Here is an 11,237-nt window from a genome sequence, read left to right on the forward strand (position 1 = left end):
GCAATACAACTACACTTTCTGGTACTCCAGGAGGACCCCCGGCCGGCCCACCAGCTCACAGAGCTACGAGCAGAACATTAAGCAGATTGGCACCTTTGCCTCGGTGAGTAAGTAGCTGGTGGTGTACGGGGGTGGGGGGGTGGTTAGTTAGCTTTCTGGTTCTGGTGTCCTTACGCAGCTGGTCTGTCCCCGGAGCCAGATGGGGCCCTTCATAGGTTTCCCATTAGATTCCCATCAGGCTCTGGCTCATAGCAACCCTGCGCCACAGACAGAACTACCCGAGGGTTTCCAAGGGTGTGTCTTTACCGGGGCAGGTCGCCACGGCTTTTCTCCTGCAGAGCCGCTGGTGGGTTCACCCTTTCGGTTTGCCGGCGAGTGCCTCCCCTGGCCCACCAGAGCCCGTCCCAGGAGTATGCCCAGGGCAGTCCCAAAGGACAGGTGCTTCCAAAGAAAAGTAGAGATCCTCTTCCTAAACCCAGTAGACACGGTGTCAGTGAACCACACAATTCTGACAGTGCTTAGGGGTTAGGGTGGGGTTTTGTGCCAAGTCCTTACTAAGCAAAGTCCCTGGGGAGTCGGAGGGTAAGGGGTGGGGTCTGTCCTCCTAGCAGTGGAGAGTGAGAGTTCCGAAAGCTTTGTTATGAATGGCTCTCGCTCCTGGTAAGGTTTTGGATATGTTGGTGATTACACATAAGGGAGCGTCTCTTCCTGAATAGGGTGCCCAGGCTCCATCCTGCCCCCCTCAGAGGTGCTGGGTTCACTAGAGCCATCTTACTCGACTTTTGGTGTGCCGTGCCTTCCGTCTCTGGGCCGGGTTTGCCGTTTCCTTGAGTGATTGAGGAATTTGTCCTGGAAGCGTGTGTGTGAAGAGGAAGGGCAAGGCAGTCCCCCTCCATCATCGCCGGAGCCCTGGTGGCCCGTGGAGTTAAGCGTCGGGCTGCCAGCCCAAGGGCAGCGCTTTGAAGCCGCCAGCAGCTCTGGGAGAAAGATGGGAGCTCTGCCCGTGAGCACAGCCTCGGACACCCCCGAGCACAGCCTCGGACACCCCCGAGCACAGCCTCGGACACCCCCGAGCACAGCCTCGGACACCCCGGAGCACAGCCTCGGACACCCCGGAGCACAGCCTCGGGCACCCCCGAGCACAGCCTCGGACACCCCTGAGCACAGTCCTCGAGGGACGCTTGATGAGGTCGGGGATGTGCCCACAGTTGGAAAGGAGGAGTGTGTTTGGGGTAAACGATCTGATCCACTGTTCATGCTCATGGAAGTACTTTGAAGAAATCTAGCGATGCATTGCTTTAGGTGAATTTGCTGAAGAGCGGGGATGTCGCTTTGAAGACTGAGGTGCGCCTGACCCAGGCCATGGCATTTGCAGTCACCTCCTGTATGTGAAAGTTGGGCGTTGGATAGGGGAACAAAGAACGGCTGTGTTTGTGAAGAACACGGAGAACAAGGTGCCCAGAAGAATAAAGGTCTGCCGTGGAGCAAGTAAGGGTGCCCTGACTCAGGACCGAGTCTCACGTCTTTGGACGTGTCGTCAGGAGAGGCAGGCCCTGGAGAAGGACATCCTGCTGGGTCAGGTAGCAGGGCAGCGACCCTTCAGTGAGATAGACTGGCACAGCGGCTCACACATGCGCTCACTTGTGAGGATGGCGTGGACAGGCGGTGTTTCCTTATTTTGTGCGTAGGGTGGCTCAGAATCACAGCAGACTCCAGGGATTTAACATCTGCTTTAGAATCTGAAGTCAGGGTCCACTTGATGAAGCGGTGGGGCCAGTGTAAACACTTCAGCTGGGCACGCTGTGGAAGTCGAAGTCTGAGGCCCACGCTCTTTCATTCCTCCAGCACACCAAACTGCTTGCGATGATCTTGAACTGTGTTTATCAGTTAATTGTTAGCAGATTTATTTATTTCGCTGGTCATTGGATTGTCTCGATGTGAGCTCAACAACCTTGCTACATACTGTGTTGACACAACTCCAGCCAACAGCTTATTGTTGAAATTGACCTTGCCATTGGTTAAATTTAAATTTAGTTTTTTGGAAATACTTAATTGAGCTTACATACTGATGCATATTTAGGTCAAGGAGTATTTACTAAATAAATTCAAGGCCTTACAATGAAAGAAGACCCAAGCCCTGCCTGCAGGCAGTGGTGTGGACATGCCCTGGAGTGTATTGTACATGACTAAGCCATAACAGGGCGATCAGAAAGGTATGTCTTGTGTGCTCAGAGGAAAGAGGAATTGATTCCAACTTGGGATACAGAACATCCTCTTGGAGGAGAATGTGAGCAGGTGGGAAGAAGAGAGAGGAATTCTTGATTAAAGGGACAAGAATTTATGAATTTACATGGACACACTATGTGTGCAAGAAGAGTGTTTTCCCTTTCCACTTGCTATGGAAGCTAAGTGTGTGTTTGGAGTCTTGCTAATCACAAGGTTGGCAGTTCAAACCTACCAGCTTCTCAGATGTGGTCATCTCCTTCCCTAAAGACTTACAGCCTTGGGAACCACGTGGGACAGCACTTCTCTGTCTTGCTAGGTGGTAGAGAGTGGGTTTGGTTTAGCTTTGGTGAGGGTGTGTCGGGCAGGGCAGGCGGCTGGGAGCCTGTCTCCTGGCTGTGCTGGTCATCTGGCGTCAAGTCGTGGCAGCAGGCTTGTAGCTCTTGTGCAGACGACGAGGGCAGGTGAGCTGAATGTGGACATGGCGCTGCCATGTGTTCTGTCTGTCAGTCAGCTGCCAGCTGCACAGGCTCTGGGCGATTTGACCCTTTGTCCCGCTTTCAGGTGGGACCTCACAAACCACGAGGGCCTGGAAAAGCGGGAGCAGTCGAGTTCTCTGTTTCCCTGCCTCACTCCGCCCCTCTAGTGGGCAGAGAGTGGAACGAAGCTTGTTCAGGAGACTGGGGGTTCTCCCCGGTACTTTCTCCCTACCCCCGCCCCTCTTGTCCTCAGATGGGACTGAGCAGCTGTGCTCACTCGGTGGGGGAGCCCCACATCACGGGTGCTAGGATGCACAGGCACCTCATGGAAGTTCTGCCCATGCCTGTCTTACCTGACTTCCTCAGCTGCCCCTGCTTCTCCCACCCCCCTTCTTTTGGTCTGGGGATGGGCTTCCCTTCACATATATAAAACAAACACTCAGATGATAACAGTGGGTTTTATGTGTGCCCCCCCCCCCAAAAATCTCAAGTCACTCCAAACTTTCTGTGCTCAAACTCCAAGCACCCCACCCTCCCCCTCCCCCTAGTGTTTCCCGCATTGATCTCAGATGTACCAACCACACCCCTCAAGGCCGAACCCCATTTTGCCAGCGTCTGAGCATGTCTTCATAGCGGCGGCGGCAGCGCCTTTTCCCCTGGGTGGGCTTTCCCTGCTAGCTGGGAGACCCACAGGAACAGCAGCACCACACGGTCCGGGGTCTCTCCTCACGTGCTGCGGGAATCTAGACCAAGTGGCCCTGTCTGTGGCGCCATCACCAGGGCATGTGGGCTTCCTTTTCACACGCGCCTCCTCGCTGCCCCTGCTGCCCTGGTCTTTGGTGTCTGTCGTAAAGGAATGGGACCTTATCTCCAGCCAAGACACTGAAGGTAGAAATAGAAATGGCCTGAGGAATGTAAGTGAGCTGCCATTTTATAGTTTTCCAGTGGAGTCATGAAGGAGGGGCAAGAACAAATAGTTGTTTTCCCAAAGAAAGAGGGCCCCTTCCCCGAGGACGAGAACCCTGTGTGCTTTGCGATGGCCTTGGTCTTGTCCTCGGCCTTGGTTGGGCGTGCAGCCAGAAGGAGAAGCTGCTTCATTTTATCTGGTCCTGTTGTTGCCAGTCAGACAGCCGTTGATCAAGAAGAGATTGGCTTCTTGTGTTAGGCCGGGTAGACTGGAGGAACAAATCCAGGGGCATTCGTACATGAATAAGAAAGAGCTTTGTAATAAAGAGTGGTTGTCCATTAAGAAAACATCCCAGCCTAGTCCAGATCAAGTCCATAAACTTGATAGTAACCCATGAAGTCCTCTTTGGACTCACATAGCACATGCAGTGGTATCACAGGCTGGTGGGTAGAAAATCCTGGGGGTTCCAGTGGCAGGGGGCACATCTCCTGTGGCTCTGGCTGCCATTAGTGTGGTTCTAAGTGGCTTGTCAACAGGAATGTAAAGCAGAGTGTGTGTGTGTGTGTGTGTGTGTGTGTGTGTGTGTGTGTGTGTGTCCTGCCTGCAGAGAGGAAGAGAGGAAAACTCCCAGAATCCCCATGAGAAGGCCATGCCCACGAGGAGCAATCAGTCTGGTTGTGACCTGATTGACAGGCTAGAATCCACCCCTATAACTTATTTAACAAGTTGACTTGAAATCATGTACCTGTCACACTTCTAAAGCATCATGCAGGCCGAGGCTCGGCACGCTCATTGTACAGAGCTGCACACCTCACCTGGCAGCTACACGGGGCTCCGGACAGTGTGGCGGCACCATTGGAGGCTCACGGCAAGGCCTGGGGAGGCTCCTGGTTGGGTGGAGGCTCGACAACCTTCTCCCCTGGGTCTCCCTGCAGGTGGAGCAGTTCTGGAGGGTTTACAGCCACATGGTACGTCCCGGGGACCTGACCGGCCACAGTGACTTCCACCTCTTCAAGGAAGGGATCAAGCCCATGTGGGAGGTGAGCAGTGAGGGTTGTCCGAGGGTTGTTGGGGTTTCTTCTTTCTTTAACCCTGTCAAAGCATTTTAATGTCATGGCTCAAAATCACCTCCCTGTTAGCTACCCCCTTGGAAGAGGGGCCCCACAGAGCCATTGCTGCTGGTTTCTGGGCTGGGGATGGAGGCATTTAAAGATGATTTGCTTGCTGGTGTGGTCTTAGAACAATAGTCAAAGATGGTATTTTAAAGTTACTCTATTCCCATAGAAGTGTATGCATGCATGCACACGTGTGTGTAATTAGTATCGTCAGACCAGCATCACCAGAGACCCTGAGCGAGGAAGAGACTTCGGTGGCGGTGCCCCGGGCTGCCTGTTGTCTGTCCTGAGGCCGGGGCACTTGGTCAGATGACAGATGTCATCACACTCACACATACCTGGGGCTGGCCAGTTAAAACCCTGCCTGGTTCCCCATGTTGACCTGGCCTTGTTCCTGACCTACCCAGCTTCCCATGCTGACCCAACCTGGTCCATAGTCTCCCTCACATTTCAGGGCCCACGCCAGCCTGCCAGTTGCTCTCATGCCTGTAGAGCCCCGCGCCCGTCACCCTCAAACCCTGGCTGAGGTGTCCCCTTCCCATGGGTGTTTTGTCTGTCCGTTCTCCATGTGACACACCCTACAGACCTCAGCATGTGGCACGCTGTGCTGCTCGAATCCAGTTCTTGCCCATCGCTTAGCCTGGGCCTGCGGGAGAGGGCCATGCCCTTTTGTCTGCAAAGCCACTTAGACATGATTTCTTAGTGTTGACATGCTCACTGCTAACCAGAAAGTTAGTTGTTCAGACCCACCACCTGCCCTGTGAGGGAATGATGTGGCTCTCTGCTTCCCTTGAAGCTAACATCCTTGAAAACTGTCCTGTGCTGGTGACTGCCCAGGGACAGCATTGGACTTTGAGTGGCAGTGAGAGAGGCCGGGCTGTCACCTAACACATGCTGTCCTTGTGCAGGATGATGCAAATAAGAACGGTGGCAAGTGGATCATTCGGCTGCGGAAGGGCTTGGCGTCGCGCTGCTGGGAGAACCTCGTCCTGGCCATGCTGGGAGAGCAGTTCATGGTTGGGGAGGAGATCTGTGGGGCTGTGGTCTCTGTCCGGTTTCAGGTAAGCCCCCGGGACCAGGCTCCTGTCCTGAGTGGTCTGTGCTGCCCTTGCCTCCTGCCCTTTGCTTTGACGGCACTTCTGTTTGTCCGGTAGGAGGACATCATCTCCATCTGGAACAAGACTGCCAGTGACCAAGCTACCACAGCTCGAATCCGGGACACGCTCCGCCGCGTGCTGAACCTACCTCCCAACACCATCATGGAGTACAAAACCCACACCGACAGCATCAAGTACGTGCTGGGCCGCCGGGCGGGCCCCTGGGTACAGCAGGCATAGGCTAGTGGTTGGTTGTCTGGGAAACTTGATAGTGGAGAAGGGACAGTTGGCCCTCCCACCATGGGAAGTGACTGTCAGCAAGGCCCCCGCCCAGCATGGCGGGCTCCACTGTGTCCTCTGTCCATGTGCAGCCTGTCTCGTCTTTCATTCGCTGGTTGCTGTCTTCTACGGGAGACAAGCACTCTTCTTTCTCTTGCTGTGTTTCAAGAGAAGGCCCTGCAACTCAAGCCTCCCCTCCCTGCTTCTGCATGTCTTTTAACTGCGGGCTGAGCTTCCGTCCGCTCTCTCTGTCCCGGGATGGACAGGGATGTCTTAAGAGGAACGGTGACTCCGCTTGTAGAGGGGCAGATTCTCAGGGAGCCCTCCTAACCAGATCCTGGGAGCTGAGACTCGCTGGCATAGCTGTGGCTCTGGGAACCGATGGCAGCAGGGAGTTGAGAAGATTCTCGCCAGCAGTTGCAGGGACCGACAGGCTGTTCCCAGCCCTGGGTGGGAAGCTCGTATGGTCCCACCCCTGGCCCCGATACCAGTCTGTACCTTTGGCAGGTCTCCGGGCTGCCCAGCTTCAGTAACCCGCTCTGGAGCCTGGGCAGTAATAATACCTGGAAGGGCTGGGGTGAGGCCGGTGGAATCTCGGTAGAGCGGGTGGAAGTGCCTCAGACAGGACATGCTGGTAGGGCCACATCGCTTTCCTGCCATTTTCATTAGTGGTGAGCCCATCAGCACATTGATCTCATTAAAGGGACCAGGCCAGCAACCGGGTACAGCAGGCAGTCACTGGGAGTGTGCCCTCCCAGCGCTCTCAGAAGTGGAGCTGGCTTACCCAGCTGGGAGCAATGCCGCTGGAGGTGGCCCAGCATGGTCACCAGTCAGTAGCCCCTGCAGCGTGGTTAGATGCTTGCCCTGTTGAGCACCATTTCTCTCCAGACAGGTTTGTCTGACTCTGAGCAAGTAGTTTCTGCCCTCCAGCCAGACTCGGTCCAGCCACACCTCCTTTTTCTAGGGTGCTTATTTTTGAGATTCCCAAGTGCCACCCTCCTCCACAGCCAGGCTTTTCACTGGGCAGACAGGGTAGGGTAGGACTTTGGCCTCTCCACTCTCGGCCCCCAAGGCTGTTTTTCCTAAGCTCATTAGAATCTCGGCCCCAGTCCAGTTCACTGGCTGGGTAAGCCAGGGGCCCTTTTGCCAGGTTTGCTGTCCCACCCCCGCAGAATTCGGGGAGAGTCAGTCTGCCCCTCCCCCAGGGGCCAAGAAGCCCCTGGGGACCCAGCCACCCCCTCCCCACGACTCTCTCTGGGCACTGCCAACGAGCCACCCTTTTGTACTTCCACTAGAATGCCAGGCAGGCTGGGCCCCCAAAGGCTCCCTTTTCAAAACCTCTGGAAGACGCGGGTGAACGTGCCATGAGCCTGCCCTTTCTGGACGGCACATCACTGAAGCCGCCACCACCGGAGGCCCTCGTCTCCTTGGCTGCTACCTGGAAGACCCTCGTGCACCGGACAAGCGGGATTGGAAGAGTGGTGGATGTTTGGCCCTCGGCTGCAGCCGCTGCTGAGATCACTTAATAAACGGTGCTAAACCAGCTTGTCTCCTGCTCTTGCTCTTTCTGGCGGGCACTTCCAAGACACGGCCTTTTCCGACAACGGGCGCCGCGTGAAGGGACGCCACAGACTTCTCTCGCAGGGCCATCCAGGGAGCTCCGGCTCCTTCCCCGTAGCTCAGTGTGTAGACCTCAAGCTGCTGGGGCCTGGCGGCCCACTGGGACTTCTAGTGCTCACGGCGAGACCAGTTTCTGGTACCTCCAGTTTTCCTCCCACCTCGTCACGTTCCCGGCCAGAGCAGAGTGGTTTCCGTCTTAGGATGCTGCGGGAAAGCTGGTTCCAGCTAGAGTGGGGGACCCTGGCCCGGGCTTCGCTGACTTTTTCCGGGGGCCTTGCCTTCAACGAACCCGCTTGCTCGGAGGTAAAGCCCGCTTCGCCTGTGTGTGTTCTGTGCCTCCGGCTTCCTTGCTTTGCGCTCACAGGGTCCTCTTGCTGGGCCCCCGCTACCCAGGCCACAGCTCTTTGCCAGCCTGTCCTGCTTTCTCTCCAAGCCCAGTCACCGTCCTCCGGGTGCTACCCTGCTTGCCAGCTCTCAAGGTTCCCGTTCTACCTCCCCAGGGAGGCGCCTCAGGAAGCTACCTGCATCCCGTTGCTCTTCTCCCCTGCTCTGTGGCTCTGGCTTCTCCGTGCTGCAGCTGGGCCCCTGGGCACCCCCCACCCACCCTGCATGTTGCTCTGCAGCCAGTCGCCTGATCCTCTGAGCTTCCTCAGAAGCCATGTCCCCACACCAGAAGGCAGCTCTTTGCAGACCTAGGGGCAGGTTGCCTGAGAATGTGGCTGTGGGTTGATGTTGAGTTGCCCAAAGTGGCTGTCCCGTTTGGCTGGTGATATCTGGACTCAGGAGGCGCCACAGGGCCTGGGTCCCAGCAAACCCGGGGGTCAGGGCATCATCGCTGCTCCAACTGTTGCCCACCCAGAGTGGGCCAAGAGCCTTGAAGACAGGAAGCCTGCTGGCTAGCGGCTGCACAGCCGTGTGCCACATTGTGTCGGCTGTGGTGTGACTGATCCTGGGGTGAGCCTGTGCTCCTGTGCAGAGAGGGGTTGGTCAGAGAGCCTCAGTTCCCTTCTCTTCTTGGGGCTTTGTGTGAGCCACGGCACCCACCGCTGTGGGGCCTCAAGGGTGTCAAGGGCAATGGTGGAAGAAAGCCGGCTTTGAGTGAGCCCCAGTACCAGCAGTGTGGGCTGCAGGCGATGACGAGAGTACCGTTGTCAGGCGTGGCTCCCCCTCAGGTAACCCTGCCATCCACCAGGACCACATGAGGTTAGCTACTGTTTCCAGTGTCCCTTGGTGGCTGAGCCCTGCCCCCCCAACCACACTGCTGGGGCCTTTTCTTGCTATTCCTCGGCGAGCTGAGGGCCGGTGAGCCTCCTGCGTCTCCCACTCTGAGCTTTGCTGGCGGTGGTGCCTGCCTGCTGGTCTTTGCCTTGTTTCTTTGCAGCAAACACAATCCCCCCCCCCAGCCCCACCTCTGAGCGAATGGGACCCCTTGAGTCATGGGACACTGGATGGTGTTGGGTCAAGATCAGTTCCCATGGTATTCTCAGAGGCCTTGAGAGACCCACCTAGAGCTGTAGGCCCACCGGGGACCAGACAGGCATGGAGTGTCGTCCCACAGCAGGGTCTCGTGAGGAATCGGGAGCAGGCCCAGTGGGGGCTTGGGGTGGGCAGGGAGCCAGTGGGACCACAGCATGGAGACTCCCCCAGACCCAAGGGACGGTGGGTGGAGTGGTAATTTGGCGCCCTTTCACCCGAGAGGAAAGTCCTCTTGGCGTATCGGCATCCCTTCTCTGAACCAGGGCTTTGAACTGGTTTATTCTGGTTTGACTCGAGCTGAGCATTTGAAGACGCTTTAAAAAGGTCCTGAGAAAAGTGGAGCTAGCAGAGAGTGGGAAGTGCCCTTGAACTGTTTGCATCCCTTCGTATACTGACTCAGAGCCTGCATTTTGAAGAGAGCCACTGTATCAGATCCCGCAGCACCAGAATGTCACACTGGGAGTGGATTCGATGGGGTTGGACAGAGGGTCGCAGTGAGTTGACTCAGCAGCACCTAGTATCACGGTCACCTAAGAGCATCGTCACCTGGGGTGCAAAGGCAAGGGCTCAGCAGGGGTTCAAACGGGAATGAACTCATTTAAGGCCCTGGTTTAAACATTGAACCCAGCCAAAGAACCTGTGCCCTATCCTGGCAAAGCCCTAGCCTGGTGGCCCTGGGGCACAGCAGCATGCCTTTGAGTTTATGAATCGCCCCTCCATACTGTTAGTCAAAGCAAAGAGATCCCAGGTGAACGGGGTACGTGGGCTTACCAGTGACTGAGGGCCACCTGAGTCAGGCCTGGTGGGGCGGGGGAGCACAGAATCACCCAGAAAGGAGCTCTTGGGCTCTCGGAATTTTCTTCCTGGTAAGTGAGATATGAGACAAGAGTGATCATTAGTTACTCTCGTTTGGATCTGCTTAAAATAGGCGATAGGAATCTCAGGGTAAGGTCTTTTCTGGGTTTTTTAGAAGCTGTAGTCATAGAACACTTTTAGCATTTAACCTCTTCTCTATATTTAAAAGAACATTGTGGTTATGATCTACTGTGCCCACAGTGCCAGGTGGAAAAGAGCATTCTCACCCAGCTTTGGGCGGTGGGCTTGCCTCTGAGAAGAAGAGGGATGGTATCGAGGACGATGACCAGTCAGTTTCTCCACTGAATGCACGAGAGGAAATTGACCCCGCTTCTTCGAGTTGAGGCTGAACACACTGAAGAACCAGGTGGTGCTTTAACGCCAGCCCCGACACACTGGGGTGCTGAGCTTCCTGCAGGGCAGGCCCTTCGCCCCCCAAACTGCTCCGTTTGGAATAGTGTAGGGATGGGCTTCCTGGGAAAGGAATAGAAGATGAAACATCTGCAGAGCCCTGTCCTGTTAGGGCACTAAAGTGTCTGAGAGAGAGTTAAGGATCTGACTTTGTTATTGTCTTCCTTTGAAGCCAAGAGTGGGTTGCCTTCTAAAGTCACCCACAAAAACCCCACAAAGGCATCAATCCCAGAAGGGGCAGGGAACCTGTGCTTGCTTCTGAAATGAAAAGGCTTCTGTGAGCTGGCAGGCTGGCGTGGCCCCATTTTTCCTGATTCTGGTTAGCATGGTACTAGATGCTTTGGTAATACTCTGAAGAGACCATTCAGCTTCGGTGCTGCCGCCCGCCCGCCCATGAGTGGGGAGTGTGGGTGAGCCAGGGGTCAGCATTGGGCCCAAGCTCCGTTTCACTTCCAGTGCCAGGGGAGTGTGTCCCGAAGGGGGATGAAAAGGCGAGGGTGAACAGGTAGGGAAAGGGGTCTTGGTTCTGTTGCTCACCCAGCCCCACCCCCACCCCCTAACTTCACCCCTTGGTCGTAGTCCTCTGTCTCTCTCAGACCTTAATTTGCAAGACCATGAAGGCTGTATTGAGCCTTGCACATGAGTGGCGGGCAGCCACCCCACTTCAGTGTGAACAGCCGGTCGCCTGGGTGTTTTAGGACCCAGAAGACCCGTTAGAAGCTGCGTGTGTGTGTGTGTGTGTGTGTGTGTGTGTGTGTGTGTGTGTGTGTGTGTG

The 11,237-nt window shown here is 55.8% G+C and overlaps 1 protein-coding gene across 1 annotated transcript in view; it reads left to right on the forward strand.

The window, feature by feature from the left end:
- Positions 1-11,237, forward strand: part of EIF4E2 (eukaryotic translation initiation factor 4E family member 2) — a 27,493-nt gene that overhangs the window by 11,019 nt on the left and 5,237 nt on the right. The window contains exons 5-8 of the mRNA XM_045294322.1: positions 77-103; positions 4,545-4,649; positions 5,633-5,785; positions 5,879-6,015. Coding sequence (XP_045150257.1) covers positions 77-103; positions 4,545-4,649; positions 5,633-5,785; positions 5,879-6,015 — 422 coding nt within the window. The remainder of the gene's footprint in view (positions 1-76; positions 104-4,544; positions 4,650-5,632; positions 5,786-5,878; positions 6,016-11,237) is intronic.

The sequence above is a fragment of the Echinops telfairi genome, unplaced genomic scaffold (genome assembly GCF_000313985.2).
Source record: "Echinops telfairi isolate 266 unplaced genomic scaffold, ASM31398v2 ScPeMD7_3;HRSCAF=10, whole genome shotgun sequence".
Classification (NCBI taxonomy): domain Eukaryota; kingdom Metazoa; phylum Chordata; class Mammalia; order Afrosoricida; family Tenrecidae; genus Echinops; species Echinops telfairi.